Source organism: Lepeophtheirus salmonis, chromosome 8, assembly GCF_016086655.4.
Source record: "Lepeophtheirus salmonis chromosome 8, UVic_Lsal_1.4, whole genome shotgun sequence".
Classification (NCBI taxonomy): Eukaryota; Metazoa; Arthropoda; class Copepoda; order Siphonostomatoida; family Caligidae; genus Lepeophtheirus; species Lepeophtheirus salmonis.
The window spans coordinates 27,092,820-27,114,152 of NC_052138.2; the positions used below are offsets into that span (position 1 = coordinate 27,092,820).

General features: G+C 32.1%; 3 protein-coding genes and 1 long non-coding RNA gene across 4 annotated transcripts; 2 read left to right on the top strand and 2 right to left on the bottom strand.

Moving 5' to 3' along the window:
• Positions 1–766: 766 nt before the first annotated feature.
• LOC121122790 (uncharacterized) lies at positions 767–3,629 on the bottom strand. The gene is made up of 3 exons (XR_011781352.1): positions 1,500–3,629; positions 1,026–1,442; positions 767–953 (listed from the first exon to the last, which is right to left on the bottom strand). It is a non-coding gene; the product is annotated as an uncharacterized lncRNA (long non-coding RNA).
• A 2,284-nt stretch (positions 3,630–5,913) lies between these two features.
• LOC121122789 (probable cytochrome P450 49a1) lies at positions 5,914–9,349 on the top strand. Its single transcript, XM_040717840.2, has 2 exons — positions 5,914–6,223; positions 7,231–9,349. The coding sequence occupies exon 2, from the start codon at positions 7,708–7,710 to the stop codon at positions 9,142–9,144; it is 1,437 nt and encodes a 478-aa protein (XP_040573774.1). The 5' UTR covers positions 5,914–6,223; positions 7,231–7,707; the 3' UTR covers positions 9,145–9,349.
• A 465-nt stretch (positions 9,350–9,814) lies between these two features.
• On the bottom strand, positions 9,815–12,709 carry LOC121122786 (trifunctional enzyme subunit alpha, mitochondrial-like). The gene is given in 4 exon segments (XM_040717836.2): positions 9,815–11,379; positions 11,432–12,413; positions 12,416–12,451; positions 12,570–12,709. Coding segments are annotated over 4 exon segments (2,286 nt in total). The 5' UTR covers positions 12,634–12,709; the 3' UTR covers positions 9,815–10,175.
• Positions 12,710–18,498: 5,789 nt separating this feature from the next.
• On the top strand, positions 18,499–19,234 carry LOC121123734 (small ribosomal subunit protein uS11A). The gene is made up of 2 exons (XM_040718861.2): positions 18,499–18,602; positions 18,657–19,234. The coding sequence occupies exon 2, from the start codon at positions 18,698–18,700 to the stop codon at positions 19,154–19,156; it is 459 nt and encodes a 152-aa protein (XP_040574795.1). The 5' UTR covers positions 18,499–18,602; positions 18,657–18,697; the 3' UTR covers positions 19,157–19,234.
• The last annotated feature ends 2,099 nt before the right edge of the window (positions 19,235–21,333 follow it).

A 21,333-nucleotide genomic window follows, 5' to 3' on the forward strand; every position in this document is an offset into this window, starting at 1 on the left:
CTTATATAAAAATGTAAGCAGTATTTTATGGTCAATTTTTGTTAAATTCCCCTTTATCAGTGTTTAGAACGTTGATTGCTTGAATTCGAATTACCTCTTATTAGAGGTTGAAAAATTATTAAGAGCCATTGAAAAATATTCTATAGCTGGGAATAATTGGCTATATGCTAACAACGGATTTTGTGCCTTTTGTCCAGTTTTTTTTTCGAAGAAAGGTTGCGAGATTCAATAATGGTAAGGACGTGCTCACTACATAAATATTTACATAGTATTTATATGTCTACTATCGATTTTTGTGCTTCTTTTCACATTTTCAGTGTTGCTATTTCGGCGAAGTAGTTCAGAGGCGTCCGCATAAAATAAGGAATTTTTGAAATCCAAATTTAATTTAAGAAAAGAACTTTCTCAAAAACGATCTACATCGTTCTCAATTTGAGATTAGGCCACTACGATATTTCAAGGTTAAGAATAATTTTTGAATGTATATTATAAGAAAAGCCCATATATTTGTGTGCCATAGCTAGGAAGAGAAGAGAAGAAGAGTAGAAAAATGAAGGAACGAGATAGAGAAAAAAAGTAGGTGGTAGTACTTAAAGAGGGTGAAATTAAATTCCTATTGAGAGTAGGATCCCGAATTCTTTAATATATTAAAACAAAGAATTACAAAATGTCACTTGACATATTTGTTTCAAGCCCACGAAATATATATCAAAGATTTATTTAATGAAGATTTATCTACAGCAAAAAGAGCTTATGTGATTTTAATTTCCATGATTAATCCCTTTTTATTATATCTAAAGGAGGGAACTGTGTAAAGAAAAAAATAAGTATAACAATGACAAAAGGAAAAATAGTTGATATGTGTCCTCTTTCTTCTTTTTATTTCATTATTTAATAGGTCGTCGTGGTGTTAACTTCTCTCTCTGAAGGAAGCATTATTGCATATCTTTCTTCTAAATTGTTTTGAAAATGCATTGTAAAATAAATTTATATGAATTAAAATATTATTGCAATATTTTACTTACACTAATGCTATTTTAAATGAATAAGATTTTCCTCTTTATAACTCATTTTCTGCATCCAAAATCAAATAACATGCAGCTGATATTAACAAGGGTCTTAATTCAGTATTACCATATGTCTCGCTCCTACCTTTTTCTCGCGCTTTTACACTAATCCCGTCTTAAATTATATCCCAGATTGAATAACCATGAAGACAGGAAATTAAATAGATGATTACGACAACTATCAACTAGGATTCGCCTTGAACATTTTTAGCTTGGACATTTCCGCCTTGTACATATTCACCTTGTGACGTGTTCACCTTGTACTGTTTTGTCTTCCAAAGTTTTCGCCTTGTGATTTTTTTGTCTTGGATAATAAAAGAGGGAAATTCTACATCTTCTTAGTTTCTAAGTTGAACTTTTACCGTTGTATTCCAGCTTTGACAAATGAGAAACAAAAAGGTAAAAAGACAAGACAATCACAATTCTTCAAACCTTAATACGTAGGATTCAAGGCATTGGGAAGTAATCATGGAATGCTACTGCTACGGTTCGTTGTGAAGAATAATTGGCATTCATATCCAGTCAATTTTCTTCATCAAAATGCCATGAAGAGATATTGAAATCGCAACTTACATCAGTGATTGTACTTGAGTTATAGATCAAGATGGGGACCTCGTCCATGGAAGTTTACATGCATTTGTGAATATGATATATTTATATAAATATAATATATTAGCATACTTCTTTAACTTATCAGTTATTAGATTTTTCTTTGCTAATTTCGGCCCTTCGCTTTTGCTTCCCTCCCTGTTCCTAGGGAGTAAATTATCTTGCAATCTTGTGTGTTTATATCTTACGTGTATTTTGTGATTCTATGTGGCAATTAACCATCCTTCTATTACCGTGAAGATTTTTGTATCCTAACAAATGGAAGAAAAGTATAGTTTCAAGACCCTTCCCAAATAAAGCATCCTTTTTAGTAGTTGATAATTAGTAAATACAAGAGCCCGATGGATCTGAAGATTTGTTGAGCTTTAAGGATAGTAGGATAAGGGTATCTTCACAGTTTCAGGTTTAAAGTTGGAATATCATTTGCTAATATAATAATAACTATAATTATTATTTCAGAGCCAATTTCAAACTCGTAAAAACTCAGAGAGGATATACCTAGGATGAGACATTGAACATCGGCAACTATGAAATTCCAAGGAACTTAAGCAAATCGTGTACTTGGTCGACTAATCTTTCTAAGACATCAAAGGAATCTTCTCTGTGTGATGCTAGAACTGGAGATCTCTCTGATGACCAAGAATATCTTTCATCAAATTTCCTTTTCTCAAGGGATAGAGAAGAATAAAATCATCAATTTCCATTTTGAAGAAATAAAAATTGTTGCTACTTGAACTATTAAGGATACTCAAACGAGTACAAACATTGTACTGACCTCCAAGTTATGTAGAATAAGCATGTGTGAAGGTGTACAATATATAGATGAACAGTCATAAATCCCTTTCCAATGTATAATACAATAAATTGCAATATATTAACCTTTACTTTTCTATTAAAAGAAACCATATTGAATCATTATAAGTAAATCAACCAATATTAACAATTTCATAAAATATATCACTTGGGTCGTGATTCAGAATAATTTATTGGTTCCAGTTTATTTATTTTCAACTCTAAATGTATAAGAGAAAGACAGGATAAAAAAACAATTGTCAATTTTATGAGAGTTTCCTTAATATCCCCATCAAGGGCTTTAGAAATTGAAATCCTCCTGTTGATTAGAGCTTCACCGCCAAGTCATGCAGCAAGTTCCGGTCCAGGCTGGAGTTGGTAGTGTAGAACATGGGCGGCCATATTGAATAGACATGTGTCTAAGACTCTCATCTTTCATATTAAATAAATTAATTCGTCTACCACATTCAAAATTACATAATTATTTAACTATTTTTTTAAATCTCAAGGTGTTCAGTTTTAGACGCGCACACCTGTACATAGGTATACGTCGGAAATAAAACAGAAAGAAAATTATAGTAAAATTTGATATTTACACCTTTTTCTAATACTATTTCCCTGATGCTCATGTCAAGTTAACAGATTATATGATACTATCAATAATTATTTCATAATATCCTTTCAAATATATCTAAAAACATTAGTACATGACCAGTGTTTGAGCTATGGGCCTGCAAAAATATCAAACGAACATATTGACTTGTCTAATACGATATTTTAAGGTGCAATAGAGGATATTGTTTGATCATTATTTATTACGATTACTCTGATAAGTAAGAGATATAATTATCCTCTTTGAAGACTGATCCGTATGAAAGAGTAGTAAAGGATTCTTCAAGAATCAATGACTATTAAAGTTATAAATTAAATTAGATAAGATGTAATTTATGTTAAAAAAATCGAATGAAACTTTTTAAAAACCATAAAAGTGACTATATTCATGTATTCACTGAATAAATACTTCTATTTCTGCCATTCTTCCGCCCAGTATTCGTTACCTTACATAATCTAAAAGAACTTGTACCAAAATGAAAAAGTTCATGATACACATGACTTCATACTTAATTTTTGATTAAAAAAATATGTGATATGTGAAACACCTTGACCTTACCTAAGAACATTTTTGGTAATACTTTAAAGGTGCTCAAAAATCTAATTCAGTAGAGCCCACAAAAATAGACATCCATACCTAAAAAAAAAAGCCTATTAGTTTTTAAAAATCTTAAGTTTGTTGACGTTTTAATAAATTTATATAGTCGACTAATTGAAATTGATGTACTAAAAATACAAATACAGATATTAAATCTTCACATTAGTAGAAAGATGGTTAATTGCCACAAAGAATCCCAAAATACATATAAGGTATAAACACACAAGATTGCAAGATAATTTACTCACGAGGGAGGGAAGTAAAAGTGAAGGGTCGAAATTAGCATAGAAAAATATATGATTGTGATAACTGATAAATTAATGAAGTATGCTAATATGATATATTTATATAAATATATCATATTCAAAAATGCATGTAAACTTCCATGGACGAGGTCGCCCATCTTGATCTATAACTCAAGTACAATCATTGTTGTAAGTAGCGATTTCAATATCTCTTCATGGTATTTTGATGAAGAAATTGACTGGATATGAATGCCAATTATTCTTCACAACGAACCGTAGGAGTAGCATTCCGTGATTCCTTCACAATGCCCTGAATCCTACGTATTAAGGTTTCAAAAATAGTGCTTGTAATTTATCAAAGCTGGAATACAACGGTAAAATTCAACTAAAAAATATATAACTTAGAAGTAGTGGTATTCCTTCTATTATTGTACATGGCGAAAACGTCTCAGGGCAAAAATATTCATGCAAATCATCGTCGTTATCTTTATTCTATCACGCAAACTTTCTTCCGAAAAGAAACAGAAAAAACGCCCAAAATCATCTGGTAGTTAGCCAAATAAGTCAACCATACCAATTGCTGTTTCTATCTAATGTCCTTCTCTGTATTCTCCTCTGTTACAGCTGATTGTAGCTGATCTCTTCTAAAACATCCCTTCAAATTATTAGGGTTACCATATCGACTTTCGATGTATAATTAGACTCTTTTGTATCGACTAAAATTAATGGAATTGATGATATTGATTTTAAAAGTAGGCTGACACGAATTTTTTTTCAGCCTAAAAAACAGTCGACAACTGATATAGTAATTTCCACCAGCAAGTTGTCTATACCACTCAAAATGACTTTCTATTGGGTCCGAATTAATTTTACGAAGAAAATATAAAATATATAGCTAAATGGGTTAGTCCTATGGTGTTTGATAAGCGGCATGAAATGTCTCGGAAGATAATCAACCTTCATGTTTCTTTGAGAGTTTTTTAATCTATTCTGCATACTTAATTAAGAAATCAAACATATATCACTAATTTTTACTTGAAGATATAGCAGAACCGAAAAGGAAAAAATACCGACGACATTGGGAAATGAACAACGAATTGCAAAACTAACACACATTTATTTAGGGTATTAATTTTGTTGAAATTCTAATATGTTTAAAATTCAAAGTATTCATATTTTAATTGACCAATCGGTATATTTAACTAAGGGTTACAAGTTTGTCACATGGGTACAAGCAAGGCTACATCAATAATAATGAAAATGACCCTAATATGAGTCTTCGTCGATTTACAATGAAGGGTCCTAAAATGGTGGCCACATGGCAAGCCAATATCTATATGGACAGTAGCTCCAAAACTAAATTATTGCACATCCACGCGACAACACAAATATAATTTGAAATCAGACCAAGATAAAATAGAATTGGGAAGATTAATCGAAATCATTGCCATCAGACAACCTGTTTGACACATTTGATTTTATATCGGATCTTGAGAAAGAAAAATCCCATCTAATAAACCCTTCTATCCAAGAGTATACTTTCTTGCAACTTTTATTGGAAGAATGGCCAAGAGCTAAACGATGATTAAAAGTCACTCCTCCGCAAAATCACATATGTTTTTTTTTTAATATTATGACTTATGAGTAAGAATGTCATAGTCAAATTGAATGACAGTTCTGTTCAGATTAAAAAGAGGCTATTAGACATGAAAGTTATGATTAATAGAAAAATTAATAAAGTAATGTTTGAATTAAATAGATGTTCACCTTGAATTATCTAATGGTGTCTTTGTATATAAAAAAGTATCTCGTATATGAGAAATATATCAATATCAATGTTATAACAATTAGTTTATATACTATACAATTTTATAATAAAAATTTCAACTGCCATTACATATTTTAAAATCATATAGTAATACAGTATTACAGGTAATGTTTGTTTAGGGCATATTTTGTGAAGGCGTGTTTTTTCATTCCTCTCCAGTAGACTCTTGTATTCGGGCTATAATATATCATGTCAGTGTGTATCGATAACAAACTTACAATTTAAACTAATTGGCATTAGCTGACAACTTTTTTGATGACGCCACAATGGACCCAAGTTTAGTGACTGATAAGTCATAATGTTAATTCAGAGAGAAATAAACAAAATGAGATGACAAGGGAGAATAAAAAAGTTGTGAACTCCGTCGAAATACATTTAATTCATAGTGATTTTGGATGGATTTTTTGTACGAAGTATTCAGAAATGTGTACATAAGCCTTGCCTATGATTAGTGATGTATTCTTTATTACTCGTGAGTCTCTTTTGTGATTGGAAAACAAGTGGAAGATGATTCTAGACTCTAAAGATAATGTGGCTCTCTTTTCTCGATAGTTTAGTTTACAAAGTATATTCTATTCTGCTATTTCATATAAATAGCTATTGAGAACTGTTATGTGATTATTTATGCGTTAAAAATATAAGTGACTTCTTAACTTCTGTAGATTTCTATTTGAATTTCGTTGCAATTCCCAAACTTATTGACTCAGTAATCCTCTTCTAAACAGCTAAATTGCTTGTTTGTATATTTGAATACTACTCTCTCGAAGATCTAGGATCTATACAAAAATATATGAATTACTAAATGTGTGCCATACAAACTATTGTTTGATTGAATACCAAAGTTAAAATGTATCAAAATAATAATAAGATTGTTTGAACAGATAAAAATAATTAAAGCATCAATGATATTCTTCCAAATTTAAATTCCATATATATGAGTTCTCCGTTACTATTTTTATTATTTTTGTATCTTATTGATTCCTTTGGTTTTATTTTGGACAAACTAATGCTATTTCGTTATTGTAATTCGTGTCAAGCGAGTAGAGATTTCCTATTTTTAGTAAAATAACTATTATTACAAACTATATGAAAGTAGGGATGCTTAAGAAAACTTGATTTTCATAGTATTACTAATATATATATATAATATATCTCTGTCTAGAGAGAATAGTAAAAATCATAAGGCAAAAGAGGCTTATTCAAGGCATCATATTCGGTTATGGTAGAAAAATAGTTACATTCAACTCTATATTTATTATATTCAAGAAAAATTACTAAGTACGATCTTTTTGTTAACATCTGTTTTTCACACGATCATTTCATATTTAGTGCAGAATATCCATTTATTCTTAATATATTATTGATTTCTTCGCTAAACTGATGGTTATATTTATTTATTTGAAAATCTATTTTCTGGCCTATTTCTTTTTACTATTGTTAAAATTTACTTATAATCTTTTTTTTTTTTAATAATTTTAGTACCGTAATCGTAGAACGTTAAAAATGTATACTAATATTATTGTATGATAAGAAAATAGAGTAATATTTTTTTATTTTATACAATTTGTTAAATAAATTTGAATTTCCTCCTAAATTGACTCCACTGTGATGTCATCAAAATAGCCAGTACAATTGTAAACAAAAGCAAAGAAATATGTTATCGGCATACTTTATATATATATATAGTTACCTTGAGTATTCCTCCTCAAAGTCTATATAGACCTTGGTATCCCTAAAGCATAAAAACGCTTTTAATGCTTTACGTATCCCTAGCCATTAGTCATACGAATTTCATCTCTGTAAATAACAAAGACAACAACATAAGAAGATAAGAAACTCTCTGTAGTAATTTAATTAAGATTAAATGCGCAATATGGCGTTTCTTAGCGTCAAATTAGTTTGATTTTGAAAACACAAAATTATTAAATCGAGTAGGTAAATATATTTAAATTGATAATGAACAGAAGATTTCTATCAACAGTAGCAAAAACCTATCGTAGTATACCTCAACCTTCATTAATTGACTTAAAACGAAATGGATTTCCTTTCATGAACTATGATACGGAAATAATACCATTTTTAGAGAGATCTAGATTGGTCTATGGAGATATTTATAAATTCAAGGCACCTTTGGGGCCTGATGTTGTTGTACTGTTTAAACCTCATCATGCAGAAATTGCATATAGATCTGCAGGAAAGTGGCCCAATCGCCCAGGTTTCCATGCAATTCAACAATTTCGATCACAAAAGGAGTTATATTCCAATAATTCTGGGCTTTTATCGTCTCAGGGACAAGACTGGTATGACTTTAGATCCAAAGTTCAAACAGCTCTACTCAGACCACGTTTAATAAAAGCCTATCATCAACGGGTCAATGGAGTAGTCGAAGATTTTATTAAGGATATATTTGAAAATACGTTGGAGGACGGCAAAGCCTCGGCAGACTTACTTGAGTACTTGTATCAATGGGGTCTTGAATCTACAGGTGTTCTTGCATTTGATAGGCGACTTGGAGTGTTAAATCCTTCTTTAGACTCTTCCTCAGAATCACAAGAAATCATAAATTTAGTTCAAGAAATATTCTCACTTTCTCAATATCTGGAAAGAAATATGGTGTGGAAATACATTGGCCTTCTTCATGGTAAATACAGACAAATAACAAAGTGTTTAAATAGATTGGAAGAACTAACAATAAAATACGTCGATGAGAAGATAGAAATGATAGAAAGAAAGGGTTCCTGTTCAGACACAAGTGTCATAGAAAATTTGTATCATGCTGGCTGTGATAAAAATGTATTATGTGTTTTGGCTCTGGATATGTTAATGGCAGGTGTGGACACAGCAGCAAATGAAATTTCATTTGCATTTCACTATATTGCTCAAAATCAGAAGGTACAAGAAAAACTATTTAATGAAATAAGATCTTTAGATATTGATGATCCAAATTTTGTTGAAAATGCTGTTTACCTGAGAGCAACTTTAAAGGAAGTCTTAAGATTGAAACCGACTGCATACGTAAATGTAAGAATGTGTCAAAACTCTATTGAATTAGATGATTATTTAATCCAAGAGGGAAGTATGATCTTATTTTGTCATATCGTCATGTGTCATGACCCCAGATTTGTCAATGATCCACTTGAATTTCGACCCGAACGCTATATTAAAAGTCATCCACACTATGAAAGACTTCAGCCTTTTACAAGCCTTCCCTTTGGTTACGGACCCCGAGTATGTGTTGGAAAGAGATTTGCAAACTTAGAAATGGGTTTACTTTTAGCGAGAATAATTTCTAAATACAAACTTGAGCCAACATCAGAGAAATTGGAGATCAAGGTTCCGTTATTACTCAAACCCGGAGGTGCTATCCCTGTTCGTTTTATTAAAAGGCTATGATGATAATTAATTGACTTTAAGATTTATCCATACAAAAGTCTGTTTGTAGTTTTATCAACTATTCAAATGTTTTGATTTTTTTATTAATCTAATGTAAAATAGTAATGAGAATCCATTATAATATTTTTATAATTGCGTTGTTCATGTTTTATGTATTATAATACTCCAGGGTTGAGATTTTTAAAATATACTAAGTAGCACAATATATTGATATTCTAAATAATTAACTTTTCATCATCTATATGTTCCGAAAAATTGCGCATTCTCATAATATTATTCCACACACATTGGAGAGACGTGCTTCTTTAATTTGAAAATTCATGTTCTAGGTTAGATTAGTTGATTATTAATAGGGATCGTAAAACTATTTTATCAGTTTCATAGAAAAAACACAAACTGTAGCCTTTCTCTACCTACGAAAATAATATTTTATATCAAATTAGGTATATATTAATTATCGATCAGGTTACTGATAATTTATAAATGAATTATAACATAAGCTAGTCCCCCTCCCCCAAAACAAAATCCTTCAACTCAGTTTTGATCAGGGTTCGTGTTATATTATAAAAAAATATTTTTATAACATATTAAGGACAGATCATGAGTAATCATGATAAGGACCGACTTATGCCTGGTCAATTACTGATAATATAATATAAGAATTGTATCGTTCATGAGAAATAAACTTTTATTTTTTACTAAAATTATAAGACTAATTGTAAAATAAACTTTTAAGAACAAAATCGAACTGAAGATGGGACACAATAAATAGAAAAACAGAGGAGTATAATTTTTTATGGAACGGTATAAATAAATATATTCATTTTGAACAGAGATGTACATCTCATACTTACAGTTAACTGAAGAAATGTGTCAAATCATCAAAATAAAATATTTTCAAAAAATCGAATTGCATTGATTGAGCTATACAGTGAATAATTATAATAAAAATAATTTAAGGGAGTGAGGCACTAAGAATAATAAATAGTCGAGTATAAAAAGGATTTTATTCACATGTAAGTAATAAATAATTATTTCGTATAAAACTTCTTTCCTGACTGAGCCATATCCAACAACATTTGGCAAGGAGTAAAAGGAGTTCCATAAGCTTGTTCAAATCTTCTCATGTTATCGACAACATATTTTGCACCTAGAGAATCTGTGAATCTGAATGGACCACCGTGAATTGGAGGGAATCCAAGACCGAAAACGGCTCCAATATCCCCTTCCAATGGACTTTTCAAAATGCCATCTTGATACGACATGATTGCTTCATTCACAAAACGAAGAGACAAACGAAGCTGAATGTCTTCATCCTCAGAAACACCCTTAGGCTCCAAAGCGCTCTTTTTAATTATTTCTATGGCCTTTTCATTTATGGGTCTAGAGCCCTTTCCTTGTCCATAGTCAAAGCAGCCTTTACCCGATTTACGACCAGCATATCCCGCATTGACTAAAGCTTCAAGTACCTTGGGATCCCCACCTGAGAATCTGGGGCCATAATGGTTTCCAAGATTGTTAGCAACGTGGAATGCAACGTCAATACCAACTTCATCGATAAGTGTAGCTATGCCAACAGGGAACCCGTATGCCTTTGTTAATGAATCTAATTTCTTAGGATCTACTCCTTCTTGTAAGAGACGAATGGCTTCCGAGAGGGTAGGGGCGAGGATACGAGTGGTGTAAAATCCGGGAGCATCATCAACTACAATAACTAACTTTCCCTGTCTTAATCCAATATCAACAGCACGTTGACAAACTTCCTTGGATGTTTGTTTCGTTGTAATAACTTCAAGCAATTGCATTTTATCAACAGGAGAGAAGTAATGGAGGCCAATCACATTTTCGGGGCGTGAACTTGCTTTGGCAATATCTGTTATGGGCAAGGCACTCGTATTAGAAGCAAATATACAATCATCTCTAATGTGTTTTTCGACTTCCTTGACTACTTTGTGTTTAATAGCCAAGTCCTCAAATACGGCTTCAATTACAATATCTGCTTGTTTAAACTTGTCGTAATCAATAGTAGAGAAAAGACGTGACATGGCAATTTCTCCTTCAAGTCGAGACATTTTCTTCTTCTTAATAGACAAATCCACACCCTTTTGAACTTGATCAATACCACGAGATAACCCACTTTCACTCATATCTTTCATCAGTACATGCATTCCCTTGTCAACAGAAACCTGAGCGATACCTGCTCCCATCAACCCAGCTCCGAGAATTCCAACAACACTAAAAATAATATTAAACACTAGCATTTTTTCATCAGTAAAGCGTTACTTACTTATCCTTCTTGGGTGGAGCACCAAATTTGTTTTTCTTACATTCCGTTTGACCGTTAAATAGAGAGATAAGTGACTTGGACTCAGATGTACAAACGAGTTCACCAAATCCCTTAGACTCAGCCGCATATCCAGCATCAGGACCCTTTTCAGCATTGGTCTTTAACACCTCAAGAATCTTGAGAGGAGCTGGATAGAGCCCATTGGTTTGTTTCATGACTTTATCCTTGGCCTGTTGGAAAACATAGTCTCTGACATAGGATACTTTTAAAGCCGCTGCAGTGAGCTTTTCTGTCATATTACGAGGTCCTCTGGGAGGAATCTTTGTCTTTCCATCAACAATACTCTTGCAAACCTCCACAGCCACATTTTCTAAATAAGCATGAGTTGTTTCCTTGGCTGGTGCAAGTCCCACTCCAAGAGGTTTAACGACCAAGTCAACAAGACCCAATTTCTTTGCTTTAGGAGCCTTAATTAACTTCCCTGTGAGGCAAAGGTCTAAGGCAGTGAGCATTCCTGCTAACCGAGGCACTCTTTGTAGTCCACCCCCGCCAGGAAGTAATCCCAACATGACTTCAGGGAGACCCATACTCGTTTTCATCCCATCGATGGCAATACGATAATGACAGGCAAGTGCCACTTCCAGACCCCCTCCTAGAGCATGGCCCATGATGGCTGCTACAATAGGCTTCTTTGATTTCTCAAAATCAAAGAGGATTTGATGCGCATCTTTAGAGAGTCGCTCTCCATCTGAGGGGGTCTTGCAAGTGTCTACCATGGCAATGTCCATTCCCGCAATGAAGCAATCGGCCTTCCCAGACATGATCACAATCCCTTTCACTGCTTCATCAGAGTCCAGCTTTGCGTAGACTTGCTTCACCTCTTCCAGGACTTCCGTGTTCAAAGAGTTCACCTTCACTCCAGGGGAGTCCAACTTAACAACAGCGATCCCATTATCCTTCACGGAGATGCTCGCGTGTTGCCCAGTGAGGGACTCACGGAAAAGGATCTACTTATTAAACCTGCTCGTATAAAACATGAATAGATTAATAATCAGAGCAAGGCTTCACATCAGACAGGGCATGAAATCAAGAGGTACAAGCACCTATCCACATTATCGCTAAATATAGAAGAATATACCCGAGTTAAGAGTCCAATTTCTCAACAGAGGGACCTTCCGAGATAAATGCCGAACGAAAGCCATGACGACGACCCAGATAATAGAAGAGAAAATGGAGGACTGTGGAAAATCTACACCTGAAATCCCCAACTGCAGCTTATTAAATAAAGTGGAAATAGAAAAAGAAAATGTAGCTAGAAAGTGAGAGAGCTGAAATTATGAAGGAAGATTGACTTTTTATGACGTATTCTTATCACGTCAGAATTAATAATGTCTGCCATTTTGGAGACCTAAATAATTAAATTATAAAACAACTGTTTTTCTATTAATACTAAGAAAAGTAGTAAATGGGATTTACAAATAAAAAGACTTAAACCTAGCTTACTGTCTTATCAAAAAGTTACCTCTCAAATGCCTAGTTTTATTATATGTCCGACACTAAAATATATTTTAAAAATATCTGATAACATTGTTTGAGAATCATATTTTCATATAGAGCATTTTCCCTTGTGTAATAAATTGTATGAGAATGGAAGGAAACGCCATTTTGGTGGCTCAAAGTTGATATTTTTACTAAATTTAATGCATTAAATCTTGACGGTACTCTACATATAATAATTTGATATTTTAATATAATAATTAAAGTAACATGTACTAAAAATGACTGGATTTGTACATTTTTTGTTTTGTTTTTGATCGATTATTTGGATGATAAAAGTAGGATAATTAGAGAAAAATATTTCATTCTTTCCATTCTAATAGTTAATTTTTATCACAACAGGGTATAACAATGTTATGACATATTTTTAATACATTTTGGTTCCAGATATATAATAAAACTAGGCAATAGAAGAATGAATAATTAATGGACAGTAAGGATTAAGTCTTTTTATTTGTTGGTCTCATTTCGACATCCAATAGTCGAAATAGTTTTCTAAATATCAATGGAAAAAAGGGGCTTCATTGTTATATATATAATTTGGTAAGCATTTTGATGTTGGCCATTTTGGGGGGCTAATAAACCAAGCTTTAATAGAATAAAAACTCTTCTTTCATTAATATTAAGAAAAAATCTATACCTCTAATGCATAGTTTTTCTGCTCCTAAAATGTATGCAATACTTACGTATCTAATTTAAAAAAAAAAAACATAATATATCGTGAAATAATTATACTTCCAATATTATCAGCTGCTAATGTATATATATTTTAATAATAAGATGTATAATAGTGGGAATTATACATGTAATTGGCAACTCACGAATTATATTTTTTCCTTTCCTTGAAAAAAGAGGTTTAGTTGTATTTAATACGTACCTTTATGGACTATGAGCGCGATTTGATTATACAATATTGTATATATATATAATATTAATGATGAACAGTACATGATTCTAAGTCATGTTCGACATGTGTCCGAGTTTATTTAATAGTATACCATCTGGAATGTTATTTACATGTAAATCATGCAAGAATATTATGTTTTTAATTAAAAAATTGAGTATGGTAGATATTACTATGATTACTTTGAATCTTAATTACCGGGTGGTCCATTGAAACTGAACCCTTACTAATTCATAAATGAATGAAGTTTGATTCATAGAAATTAATTTATATTCCGACATAGTAAACCATAAGCCAATAGTGTAAAAAAAAACCTGAGCTCTCGAACTTACGTACAACTAGAGAAAATTACACTTGAATGTGATTACCGAATTTCCATTCGCGCACTCCTTGAAACTGGGTGTCTCCAGGACCAACATCTACGCTGTCGGCAAGTCCAAAACGTTGGACAGGCAAAAGGGTTCTGTCAAAAAGGCCAAACTGAACCTTGATGAGTAAAAGAAAACAGCCCAGACCAATCCCCTCAAGTCCATGAGGTTGGAGGATGGAGAGCCCACTTTTGACGCCAGCATTAAAAGAAACTCATCTTCTCCGTTGCAAAACTCTTTTGAATAAGTCTTTTGACCCCCCTACAGCCCTGATGCCAACAGTGTCCGTCATACAAACACCGAGACCCTCAAAGCCACTGTCCGCCAGCACTGGAACGGCATGACAAGAGTAATACATCCGCAGAGGATGCCAGGCCTTCCGCCACCGCCTGGAAGTAAGCATTGCCGCTAAGGGTGGCTACATTAATGATGAAGAGAACTCAGACACACTTTTATTTATAGTATAAGTTTTGTTGAAATTCTATTGTTAATGAATAAATTATATTTTTTTTAAAGTTTTAAATTCAAAGTGTTCCAATTTTAATGAACCACTCGGTATTTTATAACCATGGCCTTTCTATAAATAGATATATAACATATATTCTTAGACGGAATAAGTCATTCAGAAGAAATATTCCTCATTTTGCATATGCATATTTAGCTATGGGTGTTCAAAATGATATGATCCCTCGCTTTTTGAGATCGTTATAAAGACCTATCCTCGATTGTATCGACAAAAGAATTCCCTTTTGCCATAAATATGATACTCCATTTATCTTCATAGTCATAATTAACCCCTTCATTTTATTCAGTGCCTCTACTTGCTCATGCAAATGTCTTCCAAACCCACACTTTAATATATTCGAATCACTAACTATATACCCATTAATAAATAATTATACTATATATATATATATATATATTACTATACTATATATATTATTAATAAATAATTATAATTACATAATTAAACCAGTCATTAATTGTATGAACATCATTTGCTTGTGTTGCTTTTTGATTACCATAAAAGTTAGTCATGGCACAAGCAGTGGTTCTAGACAAAAACTGTCACGCCATTCGCACTTGTTGTATACCACTGCCTGAGACACTGAGATGTTCTATAGATAATTTATGATGAATCCTCAGTTCTTTATCATAATTGTACGGAAAAACATCAAAACCATTTTTATCTAAAGTAAAATTACTACCATTACCATCGAGTAACTGAAATCCTTTTCCAAAAGATGATTGCAAACAAGCTTGATCAGATGAGGAGCATCAGGAAATATATGTATATCTCGTGATGTATCCGCTGGATTTTTTTAATGTTTGATGACAATATGTGTGAAGTTTTCTACCCTTTTTTGTTTGGCAACGAATATTTAAATATATAGTCAGTGTTATTAATTAGTTAAATTATTATTCAAAGATCAATGGAGGATATAGTCGATGAGTTCTAATTAGTGTTGCATCGGTCCTAGGACTGATTTCCTAATTAGTCTTTTTTTCGGGAACATGCCACCTAACCCCCTCCTCCGACCAACTACCCCCTGGGCCCTTTACACCCCCATCCTTTTCTATTTTTATTATCGAGAAGTATAGTTAGTAAATCACAGAGGGCCAAAGTAATAAATGAATATTATGGTTGTCTGGAGCGGTTGTTGAACAATAAAACTTAAATTATGAGTTCTATAAACTAAAAGACTCAAGGGTCTATAAACCATCAACATTTTAATACTAAAATAAATAAAGATTTCAATTAAAATAGATACATAGCCTGATTGTTTAACCATAGGTATGATATATAAGATACAATAAATATTTATAATAACGCCTAAATCTATTTTCCTTAATCCCATGACAAAAAGTTGATAAAACATTGAGTTTTAGTAGATTATTTATACGATGAATTTAGGGATTATTGAATATATTCAACGAGTATACATATGATGTTATAATAAATGTCTGAGAAGGATTATGGGATAACTGCTTAAATACGGTGAAATAGAGTAATGCATATCCAAAATAAATAAGTTTATTATATCTAATTTTTAATATGTGTTTCAACATCACAAAAATCAAATAGAATAATCCAAAATCTTCTCAAGTAATATCAACAGCGTATTTGTAATGGAAAGATTCAAAATACTGACTTAGATGCATAAAATTATTATCTCGTATTTGATGAGATATATTAATTAATAACAATACGTATCACTAATATTTGCGTCATTAAGTTAAATAAAGGACTCCTTGGTTAAATTAATAATTACGTTTCTATGGTTGTTAAAAGGTTAAATGTTTGGTCGTTTAGTTTCTATTAATTGTAATAGGGGTGAAATGCTGGGGGGAGATGGCTTGGGGGAGGGGTAAAGGCTTGAGGGTAAAAGCCCTACAACCCTATTTTCCCCACTTTTCAGTCTTCTTTTTTTAACTGTCCGATCTTTTTTAGACCAGTACATCAGCCTTTCAGTCCTACGGCGATTAATGCTTAACTTTAACGCTTAGTCTAAACTAAAGTATTAAACCTAGCTATCCTTATATTTTCTTCACTCCTAGCTAGGATTGAAGAAAATAAGAACTGAGAAAATAATAGCTAGAACGTACAATAACTTCTAATACTATGTGGAGAAGCACAAGCTCAAATCACGCAACCTGTTGTGGTCAATAACATAATTTCTGATTTGAAATTCAAATTCCACTTGGTGAGCTCATATGAACATTCTACAATTATAAAAGTATAATATTTGACATCATTGTAATTTTATATTAAATCACGTTGTATTTTAAGCATCACTTCCATTTTGGGTAATATTTGAAATCATAAAAAATTGTATTTGAGCAAAAAATGATGGATTTACTTAATTTATACAACACAGAATCAACGTATACATATATTAAAGGGTTTTCTAAAGTAAACTTTAAAAACATTATTAAACTAATAATTTAAACAGATGAATTTGCCATTCAAAAATAAGGTGTCAACTTCAGATTGGGCGTGTCCTAGATTATATAGACAGTATGTTTCATTCAAATAATATTCTCTATTGATCTTTGAATAATACTGTAATTCATTTATACCCATGATAATGTATTTATATGTTAGTTGCAGGGATCGAAAACTTCATCAGCCTGTATCGATTATTCATATCCCCAATTCATGAGTTTAGAAAGATCAAATTAATATAATTGTAAGTCATTTCATTTAATTGAGCCGGGAGTTTATCAATTCTCATGTTTTTACGCACGGAGCGGAATAAATTTGGAATTAGAATAAACATAAATAAATGTAATTAATTTATTGGGATAAACAAGATTCTTATATTTGGTTCCAAAATAGAACTGATTAGAAAAATCAGGCAGACTGTATCGATTTCCAATATCCTCATTCATGTGCTTAAAAGGATCAAAATAGTGTAACTAGTTACATCTAATTGCCATGATGTAATAATTAAGGCTGATGAGTGAGCCGCAAGTCCGTAATCACATGTATTTACACTTGAGTCGGTTTATAACTTAGAAAATATGTATATTTACCAATGATTTAAATTTTAAAATAGCTGCAGATTCGGAACCAAGATCTCTAAATATTATAAGTCGAACCTCAAAAATATATTTGAATCATACTCTACAAAATTTAAATTATCAGTCCCTAAAATAACATATCAACATAAACAATTTTGATTAAAACTACTCATATCTAAGAATCAGTTATTCTTAATTAATAGTTTGGAGTAATATTTTGTAATTTTGGCTCTGAATCCAAACATTAGATTTATGCAACTCCAAATCCATTTCACTCATTGCGCAAATACACTCGACTATATACCGTTTTATGAATAAATCACATCAGTATCCAAAGATCCATAGAAGAATAATAATATTTCATATTTTGAAAGAAACTTACTACAAAATTATCCTTTACAAACATAGACTGAACTGCCTACTTTATTTTTGAAGGACAAATTAATTAGTTTAAATAATAGTTATTATTTTTTTGAATAATTATGTTAGAAAACCCTTCAACATAAATCTACTTTTATTTTGAGTTGTATACTTTAAGTCAATCCATCATTTTTTGCTCAAAAACAATTTTTAAAGATTTGCTTAAAATACCACGTGATGTTCTTTTAAAAGGACAACTACGACAAATATTATAACTTTATAATTGTACAAAGTTCTAATGAGTTGACCAAGTGGAATTTCTTTCTCATCAGAAATGACGTTTTTCACAACAGGTTGCGTGATTGGAGCTTGTGCTCCTCCAGATAGTATTAGGCCTGGTGAGTTAGGTTTCTTAAAAACATAGATGGCGCTTGTTCTTTTCCGTTGAGATCGTCTCGTAAGTAGCACGTTGGTTCTTTTCTTCTTTAATAATTTCAATTATTTATCTTAGCCTCTCTCTCATCACCACCCCAGTACACCAGTAGTTGCAAAATGCCTCCTCGTAAGGGAAAGAAGGAAAAAACTGAAGAGGTCCAAGTTCAATTGGGTCCTCAAGTTCGTGAAGGTCAAGACGTTTTCGGCGTGGCCCACATCTTCGCCTCATTTAACGATACCTTCGTTCATGTCACGGATCTTTGTGGTCGGGAGACCCTTTGCCGTGTTACTGGTGGAATGAAGGTAAAGGCTGATCGTGATGAGGCCTCTCCCTACGCCGCTATGTTGGCTGCCCAGGATGTTGCCGAAAAGATTAAGACTCTTGGTATTACTGCCCTTCACATCAAGCTCAGAGCTACAGGTGGAAACCGTACCAAGACACCTGGACCTGGAGCGCAATCTGCTCTCAGGGCCCTTGCTCGTTCTGGAATGAGAATTGGACGGATTGAGGATGTGACTCCCATTCCTTCCGACTCCAACAGAAAGAAGGGTGGTCGTCGTGGTAGAAGATTGTAAACATCGTCTCTTGTTTTGTTTAATGTCTCATGTTTGATCCTTACTTTACTGGTTAATAAAGTATTTTTGAACAGATAATTTTAATGAAGTACAATCCCGTCACCGTATTATTCCAAATTATTTTATTAATGCTTTAAATAACTCCAGAATTTAGTGAAACTTGTCGATAGATAACATAATAATTGAAATATCTTCCTCCTTCAACCATAATGGAAGATACATACTAAGACTAACTCTCTAATCCTCTTCCAAATCCCTTATGCAATTTTGTATTCATTATACGTTCTCCCTTTTTCCGTTTGCACATTAATTCGTTATTCGGATTTTCAATTTTTTTATATATTTTCGGATCGAAAAACCATGTCTTAATAAAACTTGAGAAATCGATCTTGTTAAAGGAAAAAAATCAACATATTAGCGAAAAAACAAACTTGCCCTCCAGAGCCCAGGAATCTAGACGGATCAGAAAAGAACCCCCTTAGGCACGTAACTCAGAATTCTGAACAACTTTTATTTTATAACTTGGAGTATGTATCTGTCTTCGTTTGCCCTTTGCTTTTTTATCATATCTATGGCAAGGGTTGACAACCTATGGCACGCGAAGGAATATTCACTGGCACGTGCAGACTAGAACATATTCCCGTAGTTTGTGTTTGTTTTTTACCATTATGGTTCATAGCGGCACACTCATTGATTAGAAATGTTGAAGTCACTATGTCTCAAAGGTTGCCTATCCCTGTAGTATAATATTATAATTTATAGTCGTCTGTTTGTCCATCACGGGGATTAGCAAGGTTATCTTAGTATAACGGGTACATCCTATCTACTAAAGTATGTGCGTAATAAAATCTATAATACGGGTAAATCCTAGTACAACTATAATATTAAATTATAGACTGTAGATATTAATATTTATTCCAAATTTAAAAATAATTTTATTTAACATTTCAAAGTATTAATAATGGATTTGGGAAATTATTTTGACTCTAATTCAATTCAAGAATCAATAATTTTTGATTCTCAAATTGAATAAGATTTGTGAGTATGCTCCAAACATTGGTACCTTGAATCCTCTCACTTTCACGTTTTCCCAAAGGATATATAATTTATCAGCTTTTATTAAAATATGAGATTAATACAGTAGATTTAGTGCATGTTTACTATTTTTATAAGACTATAATACAAATTAATTTAAGTGGCAAAAAATATATTTTTTTAAATTCCACTATCAATAGAAATTACAATTAAATTACAAATATAATATATATAACTTCTTCATCTGAATTATGACTCCTCATCATCACTGTCAGTGTCCATTCTTGTAAATGATGGCTTTTCTTCAGGTTCAAAGATTATACCTAATGCTCACCATTTTTCGACTCTTGTTTTATTCGCCTATTACGAACTCAACAATTTGTAGGAGCAACTCTGTTCGGAGAGGGGGGCTGGGATTGCCAAATACCATCACCTTGACAAAAGCCTTTCTTTACTCGATATTTAGACAACCTGTCGAGGAATTTATGTATATTAAGGTTCAGATGACTTCCAAGACCAGTTATAACATCATAAGCAAGCTCCATTAATATCCTCTTCTGGCTCAATACATAATTTATGAAGCTATATATAAAAAATAATGTGTAATAAGCTTGAAATGACAAAATGACATACCAACATATATACATCTAAAAAAAATTCTAGATGAGAATTACATTTTTTATTTAATTCAAAAAATCCCCAAATCAAAATTTGCTAAAAACTTCTTTGCACTAATTTTGCGAAAAAAAATACTTAATAGCCTCTATTGGAATTGTAGAAGAAACGCAAACCTATCAATATTTTTTTGTACTTGCAAAAAACAAAAAGTTATGAAGAATAATGTTGTCGAAAAAATAACACTTGATAACTGGCTCATTTTGGCTAATATTGCAAAAATTATGTAATACAATGTTCTGGAAATGGAAAATCCATTGAATTTTATACTACCTCGGTATTTTTTTACGGAAGAAGCATCATTTTGCGGTATTTTTTCTTAAAAGCCTGAAAATTGACGTTAGATGAAAAAAGGGGGAAAAAAGAGAGAAAAAATTGAAAAATTATTCAGAAAATGATAGATATTTCAGTGAAGCATCAATTTTTATTTGGCAAATTTATATACAAACGAATTTCCAGACAAATTT

Coding starts and splice junctions, on each gene's coding strand:
- LOC121122789 (XM_040717840.2), top strand. CDS start 7,708: ATGAACAGAAGATTTCTATCAACAGTAGCAAAAACCTATCGTAGTATA.
- LOC121123734 (XM_040718861.2), top strand. CDS start 18,698: ATGCCTCCTCGTAAGGGAAAGAAGGAAAAAACTGAAGAGGTCCAAGTT.